This window comes from Argopecten irradians, chromosome 7 (assembly GCF_041381155.1).
Source record: "Argopecten irradians isolate NY chromosome 7, Ai_NY, whole genome shotgun sequence".
Classification (NCBI taxonomy): domain Eukaryota; kingdom Metazoa; phylum Mollusca; class Bivalvia; order Pectinida; family Pectinidae; genus Argopecten; species Argopecten irradians.
The window spans coordinates 26,011,514-26,036,598 of record NC_091140.1 but is presented as its reverse complement, the minus strand read 5'-3'; the positions used below and the strand labels follow the sequence as shown (position 1 = coordinate 26,036,598).

At 33.9% G+C, this 25,085-nt stretch overlaps 2 protein-coding genes across 7 annotated transcripts; both read right to left on the bottom strand.

Moving 5' to 3' along the window:
• Window positions 1-1,236: 1,236 nt before the first annotated feature.
• Window positions 1,237-25,047, bottom strand: LOC138327983 (transcription factor Ken-like). Of its 6 annotated transcripts, none has more exons than XM_069274521.1 (7): window positions 24,945-25,047; window positions 20,728-21,853; window positions 10,707-10,802; window positions 10,196-10,266; window positions 9,573-9,822; window positions 8,788-9,035; window positions 7,678-7,838 (listed from the first exon to the last, which is right to left on the bottom strand). In XM_069274521.1, the coding sequence occupies exons 2-7, from the start codon at window positions 21,842-21,844 to the stop codon at window positions 7,815-7,817; spliced, it is 1,806 nt and encodes a 601-aa protein (XP_069130622.1). In that variant the 5' UTR covers window positions 21,845-21,853; window positions 24,945-25,047; the 3' UTR covers window positions 7,678-7,814. The 6 variants fall into 6 exon arrangements, with proteins under 6 accessions (XP_069130621.1, XP_069130625.1, XP_069130620.1 ...); XM_069274522.1 differs by having other exon boundaries at window positions 10,196-10,263; XM_069274523.1 differs by lacking the exons at window positions 7,678-7,838; window positions 8,788-9,035; window positions 9,573-9,822; window positions 10,196-10,266; window positions 10,707-10,802 and adding exons at window positions 13,384-13,880; window positions 14,577-14,824; window positions 15,251-15,490.
• Window positions 15,501-20,721, bottom strand: LOC138327984 (zinc finger protein 577-like). Its single transcript, XM_069274525.1, has 3 exons — window positions 20,261-20,721; window positions 19,052-19,223; window positions 15,501-18,591 (listed from the first exon to the last, which is right to left on the bottom strand). The coding sequence occupies exons 1-3, from the start codon at window positions 20,268-20,270 to the stop codon at window positions 18,318-18,320; spliced, it is 456 nt and encodes a 151-aa protein (XP_069130626.1). The 5' UTR covers window positions 20,271-20,721; the 3' UTR covers window positions 15,501-18,317.
• Window positions 25,048-25,085: the final 38 nt, after the last annotated feature.

The window sequence follows — 25,085 nt, the reverse complement described above, 5'->3', positions numbered from 1 at the left end:
GGCCCCGTCTTGGTAACTCTCAGACGTTTGTCGGCTCTATCTCCAAATGTAGATTCTCCAAAGCGCTTCTGGGTTCCTATAATTAAACAGTAAACCTTTTACCATCTGTGTAAGTATGAAGTAAACAAAATAGAACGGACAATAACCCGATATATTGTGGCCGCATGCTGTTAAGGTTAACGCAGTATTCGATGTATGTATACATTGGTCATTCATTGGTGTCCATATCATCTACGTGGGAAACACGAGGGTTGTCTTATTCAATCAAAGAATCGCCATATGGAAAATCATCATTATTCCATCAGTGCAGGAATTCTTTATAGGTTCATTACAATGGAAAGTCACAATAAGTCATTATCGAATCATTGTCTCATTAAAAAATCCTCATGGTCAGCAGTGTATTACTAAAAAGAAACGTAAAATGTCATCACTATGGAGAAATGCCATAGCTCATCACTATGGAGTAACGTCATAGGTTATCTCTATGAAGAAACGTCACAGGTCATCACTATGGAGAAACGTCACAGATCATCACTATGGAGAAATGCCGTAGGGTGTATTACTAAAGAGAAACGTAAAATGTCATCACTATGGAGAAATGCCATAGCTCATCACTATGGAGTAACGTCATAGGTTATCTCTATGAAGAAACGTCACAGGTCATCACTATGGAGAAATGCCATAGCTCATCACTATGGAGTAACTTCATAGGTTATCTCTATGAAGAAACGTCACAGGTCATCACTATGGAGAAATGCCATAGCTCATCACTATGGAGTAACTTCATAGGTTATCTCTATGAAGAAACGTCACAGGTCATCACTACGGAGAAATGCCATAGCTCATCACTATGGAGTAACGTCATAGGTTATCACTATGAAGAAACGTCACAGGTCATCACTATGGAGAAATGCCATAGCTCATCACTATGGAGTAACTTCATAGGTTATCTCTATGGAGAATCATCACTATGAAGAAACGTCACAGGTCATCACTATGGAGAAACGTCACAGGTCATCACAATGGAGAAACGTCATAGATCATCATTATGGAGAAACGTCACAGGTCATCACTATGGAGAAACGTCATAGCTCATCACTATGGAGTAACGTCATAGGTTATCTCTATGAAGAAACGTCACAGGTCATCACTATGGAGAAATGCCATAGCTCATCACTATGGAGAAACGTCATAGGTCATCACTATGGAGAAACGTCACAGATCATCACTATGGAGAAACGTCATAGCTCATCACTATGGAGTAACGTCATAGGTTATCTCTATGGAGAATCATCACTATGAAGAAACGTCACAGGTCATCACTATGGAGAAACGTCACAGGTCATCACAATGGAGAAACGTCATAGATCATAATTATGGAGAAACGTCACAGGTCATCACTATGGAGAAACGTCATAGATCATCACTATGGAGTAACGTCATAGGTTATCTCTATGGAGAATCATCACTATGAAGAAACGTCACAGGTCATCACTATGGAGAAACGTCATAGATCATAATTATGGAGAAACGTCACAGGTCATCACTATGGAGAAACGTCATAGATCATCACTATGGAGTAACGTCATAGGTTATCTCTATGGAGAATCATCACTATGAAGAAACGTCACAGGTCATCACTATTGAGAAACGTCATAGGTCATCACTATTGAGAAACGTCATAGGTCATCACAATAGAGAAACGTCACATTTCATTAGTGCATCACTATGGAGATCTAAAATTGTCATTAAGTCATCAGTGTAATCATCACAATATAACAAAATCCTACATCCATATATCACAGTTGGAAAGGATGGATATGAATTATACTAAATGCCCTCTTCCCAATACAATGTTTGGGTGCATATGAAGTTCCACTAAATGCCCTATCAATCATGGAATGTTTAGGTTTATTCTTGCTTGATAACTCCCTAATCTTGTGGCACCTGCTAATTTTCTCAGTGAATACATGAAACTACTTATTTGCAGTATTGAATTTAATAATTTTAATACATTTCTATTCTGGACTTTTCAGATACAGGATAAATTATATTAATATTATTTCAATACATGTTAGCTACATTCAGTTTCCAAAGCATATGTAAAATATACGAGGGTTTTGAGATAGCTTAACAATGTGTTAAGTATGATTTACAATTAATTAGTCCCACCTTCCATCGATTCTTGTGTCATACTTTGACGTGATTTTTGTGACATAACAATCACCAGAATGTGAGACATTAACCAGTAAATCATACTATACCCACTATGTTTTAGTATCTCGAAATCAATGAATTGAATGTTTGGTTTGTAATAATAAAAAGATTAGAAATTTAAATCAATGTCCAACTTTAAATAACTTATAGAAATGAAGTCTTACACACTAAATTTATTTTACTGAGTCAAACTAAAAGATAATCAACACCCGAATCCCATTTTTTTTTTTATACATTTATGTAGATCATGGTACATGAGTAAACAACACAAATATGTCCTGTGGGAAAATAAAACAACAAAAACATTTATAATTCATCCGTAACCAAAATTACTTTATGATTATATAATGTAATAAAAAAAAGTTAGGAAGCCAGCAAAGATGAAATTGTCATGCATTACTGAATAATGATACCAAAATCACAATAAATTCAAAAGACTAGAACATTTCCCCAGTAACTATTATAACATTACAACAGTAAATCACACTATCTCTGCAGGTTGATTGGACATGGAAATCCTTTGAGAAGACTAGAATATTTTGGAAACCAAAAATATTCTTGATAATTGAAAACCTTGGTGGATCATCATTTCATCAGATTTTTAGATAATGAAATTTGACTTTTTTATCATGATGATATGCACTACACGACCTGCAGTTGTAAATACCCAAGAAATATTATAAATATCTTACATAGTAACACAAAGAGAAATTTTTTTTTGCGTGTAATGTCCTTTGGTGTTAGACAGTCAGCCTTTAGGACTAACGTGGGCATATGAATATCTAATCACATCAGTATGAGCAGGTTTACATTATAGCCTTCACAGGGCAAAGAAAGGAATAATAACCGAAGAGGAATTGTTCTATGCAATGTATCCAGCTATAGTTGACTGCTTCTCCAGGATTTAACCGATACCCAAGCCTCACAAAGTTCACAATACACTGGTACTCCAAGCCCCATCAGTTTATGATCAATAGAACCGGAAATCTATGAAGAATTTTGGGCGGTCCAAAAATGATGTTAAGACCTAAGATTTCTGTGGAACATTACAAATGTTCTTTTCATGTCGCTTGAGAGAAAATTTGCGTCCGAAGAGTTTGCCACAGGAAGCACAAGAATACCTGAAGAAAGAGTGGCGTTCATCATTGTGTTTCTGTAGAAGAATGTCATTTTTGAAGCACTGGTTACACTGTTTACAACGATACTTGTTGTGCACACGTTTATGCCGTGACATGCTTTTAAAAGACTGAAAGCTTTTCCCACAAATTCTACACTGAAAAGAATAGCTCCCTGATGGATTTTCTGTAGAACGATTTGTATTGGTTATGGTATAGATTGGCGTATATGGTCCTTTAGAATTTGCTGCAATGTCGGAAATGTTTAAGACTTTAGTGTTGGTTTCTCCTTGTTGTGGTCTGGTTATCAATTCAGAGCTAATTTGTCCTTGTTGTGACCTCTTTAATTTCGCCTTGTGATGTGATGTGAATTGCTGTAACTCGTTGGCTGTAGTAGTTTGGGAGGATACATCTCCCATATGTAATGACTCCGGGTCACCTAGCTGTAAATTCTGACATAACACTGCTGGTGAGATCTCTCGGTGCTGGGAATTATCCCTCCAGTTAAACATGCTATCAAAATTTTGTTTAGAGTCGTCCCATCCTGTTGTATCCATAGATTTTCCACTTCTGTTTCTTTGTTCTGTTTCCATACAACCATAATGACTCTCTGTAAAAGAAAGAAAGAGTGTCATTCCCCGTAACACAACTTTTACTTGATCATTCACAAATTACATATTGAGAAAAATTGATGGATTTTTGAGGTGACAATAAAATCCTGTCATATTTTCTGAAATTGATCAACATTTTCCGTTAAACATGTATATATAGAAATGATAGTTTGTAATTGGTTAGTTTCAGCCCTGTTTTACAAAAATCTGCAATTTCAAACAAAACAGCAGTTCATAGTGATGAGTTAAGAATTACCAGGTATATTGCTTTCATGTAAATTACACTACTGATATGCTGTCCAATGGTATACTGTTTATTATAAGTAAACTTAAGAAGTTTTAACAATAACTGAGAAAATCTAACCAGTTATATATGGAATATAGAAATAAATCTTACACTGACAGTTAGAAAACATCAACACTTGAATGAAAAACAAATTTCTTACAGCAATTCTCAATTAAAACAAATTTTCAGATTCTCCATTACACATCAATAAAATATTTGTGGCATGCATGTTTGCTTTAACAATAGTAAGCCACCAACATTGTATATTTCACAATACCTCATTGTGTATTGCTAGTAACTAAACATTAACCATCTCAGGGATATGAGGGAAGTAACTCTGAGAGATTAAAATGTACTTGTGATTAAAAGGAGAATAGTTTTGGAAATGAACATACCATATTCGACCCAATAAGTACCCAGGACACTTTAAATGAAAAAAAATTACGTTAACACAACCAAATTTGGACATGTGTTTCATAAATGTATTGCACCATGTAAGCTATAAATCAATTTGCAAAGAGAAATCAAAGAAACCTATGGTTTTCATACTTTCAATCTGCATTTCATTTGAGGCTAGCAAAATTAAGGACTCAAAAAATGGAGAAGGTCGGTATCCCCATCAGTTATAGGGACTGGGGTGCTTATTGAGTCAAATACGGTAGCAAGAGTTCTGTTGAGATTTGCATACAGGAATGCAAAGTGCAAAAAAAATATCAAAATCCCTTCCAACGGAGGAAAACTATCTTTATATTTTAATTTATAGGCAAGTATTAAAGATGTTGTATATTTAGTTTATCAAGATGTTTTTGGATGTAACATGAAATATCACTCAAAAAACCATGAGGATATGTTGCATGGTATCCTCATTTATTCTCTGTTTTTACTACTCATGCCATACTTTCATTACTTTACTAACTAGCCTGTCTGAACTTTACCTTAAGCCTTGTCTTTCCGAGAAGCTTTAGGACATGACATGCAGTGCGATTTTTTGGCCGCATGCCAATCAAACTTGGCTCCACAAGTACAGACAAACTCTTTACTGGCCATCAAGTTCTGACCATGGTGCACTTGTACCATGTGGCGAACCAATTTGAAATGCTCATTGAAGGACTTGGAGCAAATCTGGCAGGTACTTCTATTTGGTGATGGTGAACTTTCACCTGGTTCCTTGCATGATTTTCTGTGAGCGGCCAGCTGTGACTGATATGGAAACCCAACAGAGCAGATTTTACATTTGAATGGTCGACGTCCAAAATGGACGTTAGTATGTCCGAGGTAGTGTTGTTGTTGTGCAAACTGTTTCCCACATACTTCACATTTGTACTTCTTTTTTATGTCCGCTTTTGGTATCCATGGAAACTGTACTGGGCGACCCCGCTGTGCTTGTGAAGGTTGCAGTGATTTAAACATAGGAACGGGTTTCCTGGCGCCCGACTTAGTGGCAAGATCACGGAGCAGCGAGGTAGAGTCTGTAATAGTCAAGACACACAACACATCAGGAGGTTCTTCTTGGTCTCACACACACACAACACAGTCAATAAATCCTCTTAGGCCATCCCATCAATCACCGTAACAACGGCATTTGTATGTCACAAACTTCTAGTTACAACTAAATTATCTTTTATAGCCGAAAGGACCGTAATTTGACAAGATGAAAATAAAAATAAGATAAAACATAAAAGACAATTTGCCCATTTTCAATACAGCAAAATTTAGTAGAAATCCTGGTTTAAATATTAATTCTGGGTAAAATGTATGCATCAGGAAAGCGGTTTTTTACACTTAACTCATGATACAGACAAATCTCTAAATCACACATGCTTCTATAGATGTAACACAATGTTATCTAAATAATGAATACAAATAAAATATCTTGATGAAAGTGTGAAGCGCTTTCAACAGTAAGCTAGTCAAATATTTAGAAGTGCATAGCATATTGTCAAAATTTCATACAGTGCCATATTTGTGTGTAAATCATGTACAATGGGCTCAACAATATCCCATGACCTTTGACCCATATCATATTTATAAAACATTGTACTTTACTGGTAAACACGTCATGACATAAGACTGTTTATCTGTGCTAGGAGATCAACACCAACAGCTTAATGTCTGATAATGATTTCACTGATATCGAAAAAACACACAATATATCTTTATCTAAGGAAAATATCTTTATTAAATTCTATTTACAACAATTTAACATAGCACTTGTCTCCACAACTTGCATATCTTACAATGCGTTTCTGATAAACAATCATCAAAGGCTTGCATTGAAAACTAGTAGAAATTTATATAATTAGAGGGCATAAAAAAAGTTGAATGAAAATGATTTGCTAAATCTATTATCAAATATATTGAATATCAGGTGCAATTTGTGGTCATTATTACAGAATTTTAATTCTAATCCTACTGATATGTGTAAATATCTCATTTTTATCTTAATTTTGACATCAAACAATAACATTTTAAACAATTACAATTGAGAAATGAAATAGGAGATAATCTTGTGATGGAATGTGGTTAAATGTCCATTTTAGAAAAAGCATCCTTTTGTGTGGAATCCTGCCCATTGTATATAGTTTAAAGGTGCGAGTTTCTTTTTAACGTTAATTTTAGTAAAAAAATTTTGAGTCATGATACACAAGAGTTTCAAATTTTCAATATGATTCATTCAGACATAAAACTCTCTACATAAACCTTCCTAATATTGGTGTAGCTCATCTAGAACTTAATTTTCCTTTGCTTTTATGGCAGCTTCACATGGAAACTTGTGTAACACAAAAGTAGACAGAGATGTGAAAGATTTTCCACATTTACACCAAAACTGAATATTAGCATCATCTGTTGCATTTCCTGATGTGTCTGTTGTTGTCGCGGAAACCTTTTGTTTGACCACCTCAGAATCAGTATTGTTTGATTTGGATGTATAATCAGTCTGGTCACCTATTCCTGATAATACCACCTGACGGTGATATATCTCATCATCGTTCTGGTAACTCAGCACCTCGAGTCTGATTTGATCTTGCTGACTCTCGTTAGCAATTGGATCACCAGTTAACTCCTGCACAGGAACCTTCTGTTTTTTAGATCTTCTCGTAGTCTTTTTCTGTGAAAGACAAGATTTAAGTTTTCTCTTAACCTTCTTACTTTCAGTCTTGCCTTTCTTACCAACCATTAAGTCTTCAGTTAAAAGTCTCTCTAGCTGAGATTTGGTGTTCAGTGGATTAGTGGAAAGTTGTGATTCTTCCTTACAAATGGGAGATTCTACATTCTCTTTTGAATGATATTCAGAGATATGGTCCCGAAGTCTACACCTATGGAGATAAACTTTACCACAGAAATCACAAGTATACTCTCGTCTGCGGTACTTAGCTGTCTTCTTTCCTTTACTAACACTGGTACCACGTGATAAATTCCCTTGATCTTCGATATTGTAGGGTGCAGGGGCGGAGTGAAAGTCATGATCACCGTAGTCCCCAGTTTCTATCTTATAGCTGTAATCATCATCTCCAGTGGAAGGTTCATCTATACATGGTATACTATAGAGCTCGTCCGGATCCAATTTCTCCGCCTTTATCATCATCATGGCTTTGAAAGTGGCATCATCTGTAATATATAAACAGGCCTACACTTAGTGAGATAAAAAATACATGTGCCAACAGCATTATAGTCACCTTTACCGGTATTACAGCAGAATTTATACAAATTGAGAATGAAGAATAATAGTGAGACTGAGTCATTGAAAAATTACATAATAAGAGTATAATTTGGCTGCAATTTCAATACATGTATTGATGTACAGAAATGATACAATATACCTAGATTATTCAGCATCAAGTACACCTATAAAACCTTAAACTACCCATTTCAGAATAGCATGCATAGCAATCATATGAGGACCACATTGTATCTACTATATATAACAAGGCTTTGTTAGTATCCAATAAGATTCTTTTTTCATCTTAACATTTTATACGCTTTTATATTGAGATGTGTTGTAAAATATCACAATTGCACCAAAAAACAGGTTTTAGGACAAAATAAAAACTACATTCTTAAACAAATGCACACTTATTTAAATTTAAAATCTAAACAAATTCTGAAATCTCAAACTAGGTGAAATTATTCAGATTTGAATTCAGTTTTGATCAGTACATATCTTTATGTAAACAACTTAATTTTCACAAGAAACGATGTTTTGCATAAGTTTGAGGTGAGAGTTCTAACGCAAATTCAAATGATTCGCGAATAATTGTATAAAATGAATATGAATGTATGACTTTCAGAAGAGTCTTTGATGGTGAATTTTATGTATTTGTGAAAATAAAAAAGATGCAAAATTTTGTTTTCACAAAAATAAAGTTGTTTTATAGTACATAGATTAGTCCTTCGTAAGAGAATCATTTCATGACATGTTTTCCCAAACTTTGATAATAAAGAAAACAATGAACAACATCTTCACAGGAATAAGCATACACTGAAATCACTATCAAATACATGCACTTGTACTTTTATTGAAAGTAAGACTATACACATAATGAGATGAGTGTCGTACATTGAATTCCTGATCAGGAAAAATATCTTGAGGTTGAATGGTGAAGGCCTGTTGATCACTAGGACTGGATTGTAGATTGACGTAGACTTGCTGATCATTGGACTGCAGAGATGGGAAGGTTTGATGGTCTGGAATCGATTGTGTAGTGGGCTTTTTACATTTTGCCCGGGTGTTGGCAGCTGTCACCTTATTCCTGAGGGCTTCTTTCACCTGGGCTCTCGTACTGCTACTAACATGGACACAGAAATCTAAAAAAACACGAATATAAGACAGAGTCAGTAAAATACAGTCTCAATCTTCATAACTCGCACCTAAAACAGAGTCACTTAACTACAGAATCAATCTTTTTAACTCATGACAGACACATGAATATCTTGCACAGAGATAGAAGATGGCTTCAATGCAAGCACAAAATCATTTTGTGATATCATTAGTACATGTGATGTACCTATGGTAACTATATCAATTACATCATCATTTTAGTGGCATACCCATCTAATCTTGATGACACTGAAAATTATTCCAAACAAAATGAAATTTGATCATTTTGATTAGAGTATGGGTGGAGATAATCAAAAAGGAGTCGGACAAGTACATCAGAAAATTCTGCAAGATGTTGGCATATCAGCAGGTGGCAAGCATACTGCTTTCAGTGCTGACCCTCTAAAATCTTTCAAAAAAGATATTAAAGTCTATTTTAGCACAACCCTGTTAAAGATTCTAGTAATCTTATTTCTAGGAACTAGAGGATTCTATAGACTTTAAAGCCTGTAATACTTTCTAACCTAGAATAGCTGACAGTAGGTTGATGTCGAGCGGTACCAGATCTTTATTCCTGGGAGTAGGGGTGATAGTATGTCCTATAAGTTCCTTCTCCGACCAGAACAGACTCATCACGTAACGTGCAATCTTCGTACCGTCCCTGATTGGACATCCTTGTTGTGCCGACAGTTTATGGTCCAGGCCATGCTTCATTGCCATGTCCTTGTCACTCTGATACACGTATACTTTGGTGCCCGGTGACAACTCAACCATCTGTAACAAATTCAGTTAATTACATCTCAAGGAACAGTTTTACACCCACTTATTTTTAATGTGACAGCACAGTAGCAGTATATCTTAACTTATTTTGTTTTCACATCAAAAGTAGAACAAATACAACTTGAAAATTTGAAAAAGGTCTTTTTAATTAGTGTTTATATAATTTATAAATCACAGATTTGGGGCAGCAACAGCCAAGTGGTTAAGATGTCCAAACAAATTACTATGTACATGCCCTCCACTTCTTGCTCCACAACCTAAACCTTACACATCCCTAAAAAACCCTGGCTGTTAAAACAAACTGATTTGCTAGCAGAAGTTGCTAATGTAAGATTTCCGTACTATACCATGAATTCTGACAGTTTACCTTGTGTTTTGCTGCTATCTCAGGATCAACAAAGCCTCTTTGTGGTAAATTGGCTGGAGTTCGTTTTACTACTGGAAATCACACAAAATAATTTCTATATTAATTCTAATAATATAACAGGACTCTGAAATTGAGCTATAACTCAAAAAATGGAACTAAATGTATTACTTATTAAGTTATCTCCCTTTATAATTTGATTATATTTATAATTTTTATATTATGAATGCCATGTGTTCAAATTATTTTTCTAATGTAAGATATCACACCATAAATTCAAGTATAAATTTTATTTTTCGGAGTTAAGTGACACAAAATTTATCAAACAAAATGATCTAACATTACCTATGTAGGTAATGCACATTAAGATTTATGGTATAACTGTTTATTTACACCACAATTATGTTGGTAAAGATGTTCGCGATTCTAACTAGATATCCCTGCTAAAATATATATATGATACATGAAGATCACCAGCGGTAGTGTACAATATACAACATTTGTGTGTACTCACCAAATCTGGGTGTAGGTAGCCAATGATACTGGGCCTGGTACCCCTCAGGTTTGTTGGATGGATCGTTCCGATTATTATAGCCATTACCTGATCTGCCTGGAACATAAACAATCTCTGATCAATAGCATAGTTTTTTACCCTGTGATAGCATCACTCATTATCTTTTTTATTTAGACACATCCTTCCCAGAGTAGATGTATCGGTGCATATCGCAATATAAGATATGCACATAAATCTGCAGGTATGACAGTGCCAACATAATAATATTAATAATAAAAAAAACACACAGTCACATTTTAACACATCAGTTGTGTGCAGTTTACCCTACTTATTAAAAATTCATGATTTCAGTTTTGTTTCAAATGTAAACCACAGTTCCATAACTGGAATCATAATGCACATATCAGTATGCGGAGTTTGACAGTTTATAGATATTATAATTGAATATGTGTGTGTGTAATTTATAGTGCTACCAAACAATTATGTGTCAAATTTATTAAACTACCAAATTTTAAAACTTTCCCTTTTAACCGAGTATGACAAAGAGGTACATGTGTATCTTGGTTAATTATACATACCTCACATAGATCTGCCTTCAGGTACAACAAATGACAAAACAAAACCTCCGCATCAAACCGTGGATTTATCAATACCATGCATTTACATGATTAGGTATACACTTACAAACCATCAAGATAATTATGTTCATGTACTGATGTTATTGGCAACTTTTTCTTAACAGTATACTTTGGATGTTTATCACCTGTATTAAACAGATTGTGTAAACAATTCTACAGAGATCACATTAATGAGCAGTAAATCTTGATGTTGCAGAAGTGTTTTTTTTTTATTCTCTTTCATTATGTTGTAACACAAGGTGAAATTATGAGTGTTGCTTATAATACCTGTATACAAAAAAAAAAAAAAAATGTCAACACAAAAATGGCTAAACCAAGGTAACAGATTTTAATCTGTTGTTCCAGATTGTGAGCAAATGCCAATAAATATACACCTGCATGGAACATCAATAAATCTGTTCTTGAGCATTGTCACAGATAAGTAGGTATGGATTTTTTTTTTTGAAACAATCTGCTTAAATGGACCATTTTCTGAATGCCAAAGAGGATGAAATAAACAAAGCTTGCCAACAAACCTTGCTATTATCAAGTCTTTTCAAAGCAAACATAAAACAGAAAATAAAATCTGAATGTTTATAAATACCTACCATAATTCCCTAAATGTCCACTTCTTAATCAGCTCAGGCGTCCAAGAAACAACGAAAAATCTTATTCTTCTTCATACTTGGTAGTGATGATATTCATTTAAGTAGCTGACGTATCTGTGATATTCTATTGTGAGAACTATGCATGTGATCAAAATATCTCCCCCCCCCCTTTTTTTTTTTAAAATTTACATTGGCAGATGTTATCAGGCTTTATATACATATAGGTGATTTTAATATGTCATTCATTGTAAAATGATACAAGAAAATACAGAAAACTAAACAAAACATGTATTGAAAAAAAATCTGACAAAAGACATAAAAAAGCACAGAAAATCATGATCCTTGCAGATATTTTAAAATTACTATAACATGCCAAAAACTTTTATGTAGGTTGTGACCAAATATTCAACGTTCAATAGCTTAGGATGCCATCTGTAATGGTCATGGTATTTTCTTCTTGCTATTTAATTTCAACAGTTTGACTTTTTTTAGATTTACTTTTTTTTCTTTTGATTTTTGGGATAAATTAAACTACTTTTACATTTCATTTTCATGTGTAATATGAACACCAAATGAATTACAGTGGTATTTGTTTGATTAATTAACATCCCATTAACAGCCAGGGTCATGTAAGGAAGGTCTACCATGTATGCGGTATGTCACATGTTAGTAGTGCAAGGCGTGTGTTTTGGGAGACTGTGGTATGTTCATCTTGTGTCTTCTTGTATAGTGGAACTGTTATGTTGGGCAACTACCCTCAAAGCCAACATGTTACCAGGTACTTATCAGAGGTGTGTGGGTTTTCTTTGTGTACTTTGACTTTTTTCCATCTCCTAAATCTGGCACATTCTTATATGACCATGGCTGTTAGAAAATAGCTTGAGCTACAATATTAAACAGGTATTACACTGTATTTTGTAATACTGTATTCGACCCAATAAGTACCCAGGGCATTTTAAAATTTGAATAAGTGCTAATAAGACGAAATTATTGCAAATCTATACAGTTTAGTGTAGTTTTGGTCTTTATTTATGCCTGGGGAATTTAAATCAAGGCCTCAAAAATGGGGAGGGGCGCCTATAGGGACATGGGCGCTTACTGGGTCGAATACTGTATATTTTGATTGCATTGTCTAAATAAAGATTGATTTAAACATATTTTATTTGCAATTTTTACAATACAAAAAAGGATTGGGCACAAGTTAAAAAACTTATATTAAGCCCGTTCCATAAATAAATTAAATAAAGATGTGGGTAGGTATTTCTTGTAAAACTACAAGGAGCACCATTCCCAAATTTGGTTTATAGCCTCTTGGGGCGTTATCAAACTCAATCAATTTAAATAACAATATTGACAATGTTCACAAATCTTAGTAGCTTTATTTGCTCTCTAAATAAAACACAGAAATACAATTTGACAACAAAAGCTTCTAAAAAAATTCTTGAAGGCATCTAATGGAGAATTTTTTTTATTATACAAGTCAAATTATTCCACTAACTACCTGTGTTATAAACAAAACATTTTCTATATGTATAATGATTAAGGTTGATTTTAAAACAAGCAAAATATTTTTTCAGTAGTATCAAAAGAAATAAAATAAAATATGTATATATATATACAATGCATATTTTCAAATTTTGTGACATTCTAGCTTGTAAATGCATTTCTAATTTATGCTTCACAAACAAACCTATACAAACAAAACAGTTCTAAATATATGAATGTGTTTACCACTCAAATAGTTCAATGTATTAAAATGTCACAATTGAGTATATATCAGTAAATACAGCTGGTATAACATCATAAATACAGTAAGTAAAATGTTATACATATAATGTCCTTTAACATGAGTTTTGATAGTTGTAGTGGGCAGATATCCATCAGTAGATTCACACTGGGATCGGTAAACCAAACGCTGCTTCTATTGACAACATTCTAGCGTCATCATCCTACAAAGACACAAATACAACACAATCACAGTAAACATATTATTTGATATGTAGCAGAATAATAATCAGGAATATTGTCATTTGGTTAATTATTTATCAGATTGATTAAAATAACAATTTTCTGGAAAAATTCCAATTTGGATATTCAAAGAAATTTCCCAGTTGTCAAGGATATTTCTTGTATTTTCAAAAATCATTTTGTTTTTTAGTGACAATCATCTTGCAATTCCGCTCCACTACCTACTATGTTCTATGATACGCTCCAGTATAAGATTTAACTACTCCCCATTCAAGGTCACCTAAGCATGACCCGTGGCCTAGAATCTGAACATCTCAAGACGTACTATTGGCCAATTATACTTCAGAGAGATTCAATCACACAGACAATTCCATAGACGACACCTTGATTGGCTTACCATAGGGGCCATGCTGAGGTGACCCCGAACAGGGAGCTATTAGATCATTGTATTGGAGTATATCATAGAGCATCATAGTGGAGCTGAATTACAAGTCTAATTTTAATTAGATTGGAACAGTAATTTTTTTTCTTTCTTTTTTCTTCTTTAAATTGACATCTGCTCATTTTCTCCCATAAATACAATATAAAGTTCTGATAACAATTTTTTTATGTTGCTTGACATTGTACTTATCATCTCATGTCATTGTGAGGGCTATACAGACATGATAAATACTTACCACAATGCGTATTACTACAGTTCCACGGTAATTCAGGGCCTTATAGTGGAGGGGTCTGAACGGGGCCTGGTGCAGCAGTCGGTCCTTGCCAATGGTAAAGAGACGGAAGTTTTTCCCAGCCAACACAGGGTACAGAGCCTCGATCTGCTCTTTAAACATGGCCTCTGTTAAGTTGAGTTGGATAACGTGTCTTTCCATGGCCTTTCCTTCAACTTCTGGTCGATTATTGTAGTAAATGGATGGATAACCTAAAGGATACAAAATTACAAATATATTACAAGTATATGACCTACAACACAGGCAATTTTTCATACTGGTATAGAACTATCGGTACATTTTTAAACATTCAAATCACGGTAAAAATGTAAGGCATTCAAGAATTTAATGCATATACTTAATTCATTCAACACCAAGATCTCTTATCTAGTCCATTAAGAATCAGATGTAACTTTGTAAAGAAATTTTAACAGGTTATAATGAGAAGAAGATATGTGTACTTTGATACTGTAATTTTCAATAACTTTGCAGGTTTTGTTTTTTTTTTGCATTTTTGTTGAAGAATCATGTTTTATATCTTTACAAGACAATCTACTATCAACTTACTGACTTTCATTTGTTAATCAAATTATTACTTAAAATGTTTAAAAGAAAAACAAAGACACAACCCAGCTTACCATATCCTTGCTGTTGATGTAGAGCTATGACAGGGTCATTCTTTGTGAGTTTGGGCATGGCCGTACCCCTCGGGAGGAGATAGAATGTCAGACGAATGTAGGCAGCAGGCTTTGGACCTCCTTTTCGTCTCGGTGTTAACATCCGGAGCTGATTTCTATGAATCTGCTGCATCATGTATTGTTTAGTCCTCTTTAAGGCAGACAGAGGCATGTTGCCATAGAAACCAGATGTTCTCCTATCTACAATGTAGAGAGTTTCAGAGAAATTTTAATTAAGCTTTCAGCAATATACAAACCTCCTGTTAGATTTTTGATACAATTTACTTAATTACTATCTATTTCAAACATAAACTTTGAGAAAATGCTGAATACTTGTAGCTATTAGCATACCATGTACTGTTCATCTTTGAGTTTACTTGATATAATGTGATAAAGAAACTAAATATTTTAGAAAATGTAAATCATAAATAATTAGTAGAGCTAAAGGTGGAAAATTCAATTGAATTATAAGATATATGAAATAGAAGTTTACTTACAATGCACTGTCTTGTGTTTCTTCAAGGCAAAGAAATTCAGACGTCAAAGAGCGGAAATTTAGTAGGTTACGCAATATATGCAGTCGTGTTCATCAGTTGTATATACTGTATAGTACCTACGACATTCTGTGCTTTTCTTATACATGTATTATGAAAGAACCATAAATCGTGCAACATTTCACTATCCTCATTTCACAATGAATGACATATTTTCACTGACAAAATTTGTTACATCTAAACCCTCAAGTAAACTTTGATAATTTGTTGAATGTAGACTTCTTAGCCGTATCGGTAATGTTTTGATACTTCATTCCAATGCAATTCAAAAGTGTGCACTTCTTTTGAGCTCTCGAATAGCTGGTGTTAACAGTTATAAAACAGTGCACATACTTCATCGACTACATGCAATGAATTTGAAATGAATAACAGCCATTTCATACAGATGTACCCCTTTGCCAAATTTCTAGGAAATAGAAATTTCAGAATTATGATTACTGAAACCATAAGATTGCTCTGACAATGAACCAATACATCAGTATAGACTATATAGCTACAAGCATATAATCAGACCATTTTATTGTCAGATGCACATATTTTGGAAATCTAGAGGTCTCTTCTTGATTCATCATAACTAAAACACTGACTTATAATGTAAAATTGGTATAATTCACGTACGTGCACCAATAAAGTTTACCAATTAGTACCTACTGTATTTCACAGTCAACTTCAACAATATTGTTCCAAAAAAATAATTGTTTTGTCAATATTTATTTTTTAAATCCAAGCGGTTTTTCAGGGTGTGCATCATATATCTTATCATTATCAATATTATCAATAATTAGAATAACCAAAAATAGTCATATTTACATATAACTTATACAAGATGTTATGAGGCAATTAAATTTATTTACATACAACTTATACAAGATGTTATGAGGCAATTAAATTTATAACACATGTATACCATAACTATGTATATATTCAATACCGGTACTTAATTATATGTATAACAGCAATATTTTGGTTCATAGTTTTGTACGTATACACATATATTGATATGTATATCATGGTAGTACATTTCCAGTAATCTTCAGATGTTTTTTTTTTTTTAAATGCTTACACTACATGTCAGATCAAATGGATTAATTAAAGAAATATAGATGCATATGATTGCAGTGAATTGTACATATGTATATATACAAGCAAACAAGTACAGCATCTATCCTGGACACCAACTACATCGCAGAAACATTGTGTTGTATATGTATACATTTACATATGCATGTGTACATGTACTTTAATTTGCATATCACAGAGTTATCTGCCCTTGCAAATTTGTATCAATTGTACATGTGTCATTTGTCTGTAAAAGCAGATAAATCTTTAACACACAAATAGAAAGTAATTATGCTGGATTGGAAAACACCCAAGTCGACTTAACTCCAAATGATACACATAATCTCAAACAAATTGTGATCATGTGATTTATCTTTGTAATGTAATAATTATAATGTGACATTTCTTTTGTTTGTTTTTAAACTGATCATGATGCTAGTTTTATTATCAAAGAGTAAATTAAAATCTAATAAATCCCGAACCCTTTGAATACATTGGTTTTGAAATGCCAAATGACACTGGTATATATATAGTAACACCTTCCGTTGATTATGACGTCATATATATCTATTGATATGACATTTTGACGACACACTCACAGGAAAGTGGCTAATAGTACTCCTGATCATGCATGATCAGTTTACATCATTTTAGTATCTTGAAACTCTTGTATTGATGTACAACAGTATATGGTATGTTTGATTTTTAGCACGACGTATCAATATATTCACTATGAATGCTTGTATTCATTGCATTTTTCTCTTTCTCAAACATCAATTATAATTATCAAATAAATACATTGTATGCAACATACTGTATACTTTTACTCAAAAATAGTTAATTAATCTTGAGGTAGTTGTATATCTATGAACATTGAAAACAAAATCATGGGGCCTGCAGTTATACAGTTAGTTAATTTATACGGTGATCGTGAGTTAAATTCTAAACACATCAATACCTCATTTGTACTGCAATTATGTCAGTTTTGTTATTAACATTCTAAGCAATCTAAACAATTTTCTGGAGTACTGATGGTTATCATGAACAAATGTCTTCCTTTTCATGTTTAGACAAAACACTAACTATTATCAAGAGTCCTGCTGCAAACATTTGTGTTTTTGTGTGTGTGTGTTTGTGTTTTTAGGTGATGATCGATAGATTGGAGATAAAAATGGAAAATTCATGCTTCACAATTTATTATTTCAGCAACACAAAAAAACAATAAAGGAAATAAAACAAGATGGAAATGTCTTTTCAGCTGATAAAAATGTGCAAAAATATCTTTATGAACACAAATTGGAAATCAAGGAAACATTAACAAATCTAATAAAACAATTTACAAAAAGAAGTTGAAATGATTTCAATTATTTGTTTGAAAATTTTTGGAAATCAAAATCCGATATTGGGTTCAGATTTTAGCCGCTACACGTTTTTTGGTGTTTGTACAGGTTACTGTCATGTCTGTACGGCTTGAAACACTTAGAACACCGGAACCGTTTTTCACCAGTGTGTGTGTCCCTATGTTGATCTAGTCGGTCTTTTATCATGAACTTAGCACCACAAATATTACATTGGTACTCGGGATTGGAGTGCACTAACATGCCATGTCTATTGAGGTCAGCCTGACTTGGGTAACGCTTTTTACACTTTTCACACTGGAATTTCCCCATCTCGCCATGTCTGTTGCATCTGAATAAAATTTTTGAATATATTGGAAACTTTGTGTGGGAAAGGGCAGAAAATGTCAATTTTTATGGCATATTTTCATATCACTGTAGCTTTATCATGCTATTATAAGTATCCGATGCCTTTTGATTGCTAACTAGGTAGATAGGGGTCGTAGCGGCTAGGTGATCATGATTAAAATGTCCATGAAGAGCTACTAGTCCTCCATCTCTGGGTCGTAAGTTTAAAACCGTACGAACAGTGGAACCATGCACATATAGCTTATGCTAGGTAGTTTTGTCCCAACTTTCACCATTCTATATATGGTTCATCCTTAAATGACCCTGGATGTTTATAGGATCTAAAATAAACAAAAATGCATAATATGCATATATATGTCAAAGGAGATATTCATAAATCCATCATAATTTGGCAACTTGGAAGTATAATGTTACAATTTTTTAAAAGAAATATATAGATATACCTGTGTCTATTCCAATTGGCAAGGCTGAAAAAGCGTTTGCCACAACACTTGTACGGAGCGTCTTTGTTTAGACCATGGGTGCGTATGTGACCATAGTATCCCGACTTGGACTTGAATCCTCTTCCACACCACGAACACAAATAATGGACATTACTCAATTCCGTCATTTTGTCTAAATACAAAAACACGATTTTTAAATGCTAAGTTTCTGATAGACATGTAGCAGTTAATATCTTGTTCTAATAACAGACATATGCAGGTTCACCAGGTGATAAAAGAGCCACTAACCGGTAAGCTTGTCAATAAAATGTCTTGTCAGATGTAGAGTCAGTTCAGTGCAAACATCAATAGCGCAAACCCAACAATGCATCTTTGTGTATAAACCATCAACTTATGTTTGCAAATCATAGAAATTAGAAATGTTACAGTACATGTGAGGTATTGATATTTTTGAGGAATTCAGTGCTTATGTAGAAATGCACATTACATAATCATTGATATGCCAGAAAATTTTCTTGTTCACCTCTTTTTTGCTGACGTCACAGTTTTTTTTTTAAACCAAATGCAGACCACATGATTTCATTGATTTCATTATGTGATACATAGCTATAGGTTAACAATTATAAAATATGTGTGCAAGCAAATCTATATAGAATGATCAGGGCTTTATCAATAGTTTAACACAAGTAACAGTGAACTGCATCTCAACAAATCAAAGAGTAATTTTAATTAAGTCTAAATTTCAATCTTCAAAAGATAATTTGTTGGTAAAAAATCAATGTGCTTTAAAACAAATTATACTGCACATTATTTTCAATTGATCTAAATCATTTCCCATCCTGTATATCATAAAATAGAAGGTACATGAATATTTTTATACAGTTCTCTCTGTTTACTTGTCTCAAATAACATACCCGGTACCATTTTTTTTCCTAGTATAAATCATCACACCATTGGTGGATTTGCATTCATATACATTACTACAAAAAAAAAATATATATATGAGACCTTTATTTGTCCACTTTCATTTTAAGATTTTCAAATTTGATACACATACATGTCAAATTTAAATTAAGAAATATCCAGGGATCCATGGCTTTCTAAATCAGAAAAATTGACACTAATTAAGAATGGCATGATATGGATATGTGATAAAACCCTGACTAGATAAACCTAACTGAAGGTAATGTTGTTGGGCATGACAATTACCTGATCTCATCCCCTGATGGACACACCATGGTGAGCTAACATGTGACGCGCTCTGCTATCGGTCCGGCTGAACACGGAGGAACACATATTACATTTGTACACGGTGGCACCACATGTGGTGCGCTCATGGCGATTCTTGTTGCCACAATTTGTAAAACCAAGGCCACAGTATTTGCAGAAGAACTTTTTATCCAGAAGTAATCCTGCAGTAGTTTTAAGTTGTCCTAGCCCAATTCGTGACCTATTAAGTTGCAGTCTTTTCCTGCCAATAGACCGAAAGTTGTTGGTAGGCGGGGGACAAGAACTGGTGCCTCCCCCGTCTGCCGTCTCAACATTTCCAGCAGGCCTAGGGGTATATATGGAACCAGAGCTGACTGCTCCCCCAACTCCTGTCTCAACATTTCCTTCAGGTCTAGGTGTATCTGTGAAAGTATTCTGAAAAAAGGACAAACTTTGGTTGATCTTACCTATTGTATTGGATGCTGCGGCCGAGTCCTGCCCACTTGGCCTTGGAATAGATCTCTGTTCTGGTGTGTTAGAGTCAGTTTGACCAGCAATAATATGTGGATGCTGGACCCTGGTGGTCAGTCTCATAGTGCCGTCCTCAACATCTACACCATGGGTAAGGAGATTCAGGTTACTGAAGCCCTGAGTCCCTTGACCAGCCATGGAAGATAGACTTGTGTCCATTTGACTAGTAACTGTACTTGTTGGGAGGCGCTGAGGCCAGGATCGATCTCCTGAGTTATACTGATGCGATGCACTTGAACCATCCACATTTAACAAAAAGTTTATGTCCTCTTGGGTTTCTGCTGCCAAATCACGCTGAGTACTCTCATCCTTGATGTCTGTTGAATTTTCACTTATCTTTTCATCGATGCATTCCATATGAAGAGCAAAATCCTCATCATCATCAGGTTCAGCTTTAACTACAATGTATTCTTCTGGTGCTTGTTTTGCCTTTTTCCGTGGAGGAGTTGTTTCCCTTGAATGACTTGTAAAGGATGAGGAATGTTCTTGATCTTTGGAACGATTGTTTGTTTTAGAATGTGACTGACTATTAGAATTTTTTAACTGTTCACTTCTCTGCCTGTGTACATTGGGCCCAAAACCACTGAGATCAGGACTTGCATAAAAGTTTTTTTGGGAGTTTTGGTCATGTTCCCGGACCGGACTAGTTAAATTTGGAGAGATTGTTCCCCGGCCACAAGTCTCTGTGGGGTTTGGCTGTGCACTGGCATGTTCCAAGTCAATTACAGACACATTACGATAACTAGAGTCCTCCTCCTCTACACTTGTACTGAAATGTCTATCTGAAGTTTCATTTGTAGATAATGAGTCTTTTGGTTTTCTATCACATTCATAACACCTGTCGTCAAAGTGTTTGTTAGAATCTGAAGGGAATTTTTGATGAATTTTAACCACATGTTGTTCCTGTGAGTGTGGCACTGATATACAAATGACTCCATCAACCTCCCAGTCAGGTGAATCGGCCCAGTACTTCTCCCTGCACACCTGAAGTACAGCATTATGGAGAATGTCACAAAACGTACTTTCCTTTCCATCTAAAGACCTCATCTTCATTTTTCTCCCCTGTAAATATACAGTAAATCAAATTAAGACAGTTTACAATAGTTTATTGGCCAAAATTAACATACACAGAATAACAAATCATACACACAATCAATAAATAGCTTTGTCTCAAAAATTCATCTTCAATTTCTACTTGGAACCAGTGTTAAAGTTATAAGATAGTTAAGTCTCTTGAAGGACTAGATCTGTATGTGGTTTGGCATTTATCGATATCACACTCAATATACTGATTTCAGTTTCGGATATGTCAAAGTCATAAAGATGCTCCACTGCCAACAGAGCATTAATGATATTCACCATTCGAACAATAATTGTTGTTTTATAGTGTATATATATGCCTAATTAACACAAAAAATAAAATGAAATAATTTATTTAGCCTTTGGTGCATGCGCAATCAGTACTTCATTCCATATAGGATATAGTGCCACGGAATTTTTTCAGGATGCAATTAATTATTTTTCATATTTTTAACTTGAAGTAAAATTATAAGCTCAAACTTTTCAATGATAGTAATAGTGTAAAGTAAGTAACTTTTGTAACTGAAGAAAAATACTAAATCGTCCGCTCCTGTTTTTGGAAGTGAACAAAAATCATTTGTCAGCGGTGGAGCATCTTTAAATACAGCTTCAACAAATTATTTCAATGTTTACCCTGGTAAATTAATCATGACATGTCAATAGTTTATATTGATATTTTCATCATGTGACAAGTTCGTTTAATTGTAGGGTTTAATTTGTGTTTAACAACTGCCAAGATTTTTAAATAAATAAATATAATATTTAGGGCTGAAACGATTAGTAATTTTTGTATTTGATTATTCGGTCACATGTAATTGATTACTAATCGATTAATCACTTGAATTGAAGGCAACCATATTGTCTCACTAATGACTACTGAAAACCTCCGCCATGTTTTGGTATCAACTAATAATAACACCTGTACACTATAACAGAGCATATGCCCTACATAATATAAGCCTACCAATAAATAAGAATAGATTTATTGACAAAATAAACATATTTTATCCCAAATAAGCTCTGAATTCCGTTCCTGTATCATCTTCTGTAACATCGATTACAAATGTAAATCCAGTCTAGATCTGCTACCTGCTGTACATGTTTTGACGTGACCTTCACACGTACGACTAATCAACCAAATCTGGATCGCCACTGACCAACATGACCAAATTTTCGCCAATAAACTTTTCTATTTCCATGATCAAAAAAATAATATAAATCAACAACTCTTATCTTCAATTAGAATATGAACAAAAACATTCTTTTTATATGATAAAAACATACAATAGTAAAATTAAAATGTTCAACTCTACTGCTCCTTCCGCTCCCGAGCGTCCTGGCAGCAATTAGGCCTCCCTGACGTAACAACATGGAGCCGATCGCTAGTGAAAATTGGCTAACAGCGTGTTGTCAGCTTTCTCATGACATCCACTTTCTCATTGATTAATGACTTTAATTTCCACAGAGATGTAAATTAACAAGTATTTCTCACATCCGAATATGCTTTATTGAGTTCTGACAACTTCAAAACGTGTACACAAAGAGATAAAAATACAGTTGGAATGGCTTCCTCAGATATCCATGATCTGTCAACCTGTTTATTCAGCTTACAATGTACTTGCTATGCATGTTATGATTAACGATTAATAAAATCTTTAATCGATTATCAGCAATTAGTTTCATTAATCTAATCGCCTCTGATTATTCGACTAATCATTTCAGCCCTAATAAAATTAATATGTTAAGTTCAGTCCAATTTAATTTTTTTTTTTTTTTTTACTACATTTGTTTATTGAAACATGCCCAATTCAATATAATCCTGATACATGTCCAAACGAGAGTGCATTTTTTTTTCATAATGAAAACAAAATATTACATGCAAAGTCACCTAGCTAGATGCACCAGAAATACAAAAAAAAAAAAATATCTGGTTTGCAATTCAGCTATCGCATACATTGAACATCTCTTTCTGGCATATAATTTGATTAACAGGAAAAACACCTCTCAGGAATTCACATACTGTCATAACTCTTAAAGGGACAAATCAATCAAAGAGTATATTAAAATTTACCCATAGAAATTAGATTAGTTGGTTTTACTGTTTGCACTGTTTTTCCAGTCTTGATGATAGCTTCAAGCTAATATGACTGTCCTTAATAAATGTTCATTATTCACTTTCTGGTTTGCGCATGCAAAGAGAGAGTTGTTAAAAACAATAAAATGATAAAAAAGTCTATCCTTTGTAGTCCGTTCATTTCCTTCCTATTACGTTTATATTTATATGGCATACAAATCAATTCCTTAGATGAGTTTTCAATTCTTCTTTTGTAAGGATTAGCAAGATAACCCTACTAAATCCTACTGCGATATGCTTGAAAAGCCCACTGTAGTGAAATGTGCCCAATTTCCAGAGTACATTTCTACTTCTACCAGTTATCGACCTACTTCAACATGGTGAAGATTATGTCGAGTGGTTGTGGAGCATGAAATATGGGAATTGGATTTTAATATTTGTGTTTTAAGATTGGGCATTTGAATGATAGTACAGTTTCCGAAGAAATTTGTGTAGGGAGGTGGTTCCATTCTTTTATTGTTCTTGGGAAAAAAGATTCTTTTCTGGAAGTTTTTCTGCATATGTTAATTTTGAGTACAGGGATATACTGGATTTTTTTTTATTTGAGAAACACTTAGAGAAATTGAGTATTTTGGGCGAAACAACCTGCGTCACCATAATGTAGATCATAACCACTCGGTAGTCGGTAGACATGTAGAATAAAACGGTGTTTAGTTATGTTTTTATTTAATTTATGGTAAGCTACATAACAACAAAATGGTTATTTTGAACACATGTTTATTTTAACAATTATACAAGAACCGTGAAATGCATCACAGAATGCAATAAACAACAATCTCGAATGCTCCACAGTACCGGTGCTCACGCTGAGCTTGGTGAAAACGAGGCGCTGCCGTAATATAACATTAAATCGTTGTTTACTATTTAATACAATGATTATTATCATATATATTCATACATACATATATAACAACTTCCTTTGAGCATGCTTAAACCTACCAATTATGTTAAACAATCTTCTTTACATAGAAAACGCGTAATTTGTTGTGCTAGTTCCGCATCATCTTCTTTGTTGGAACGCATCCATTGTGGTTAGTATAATTTCCGCATTTTCACACTGACAATTTAACGAAAAGAAAA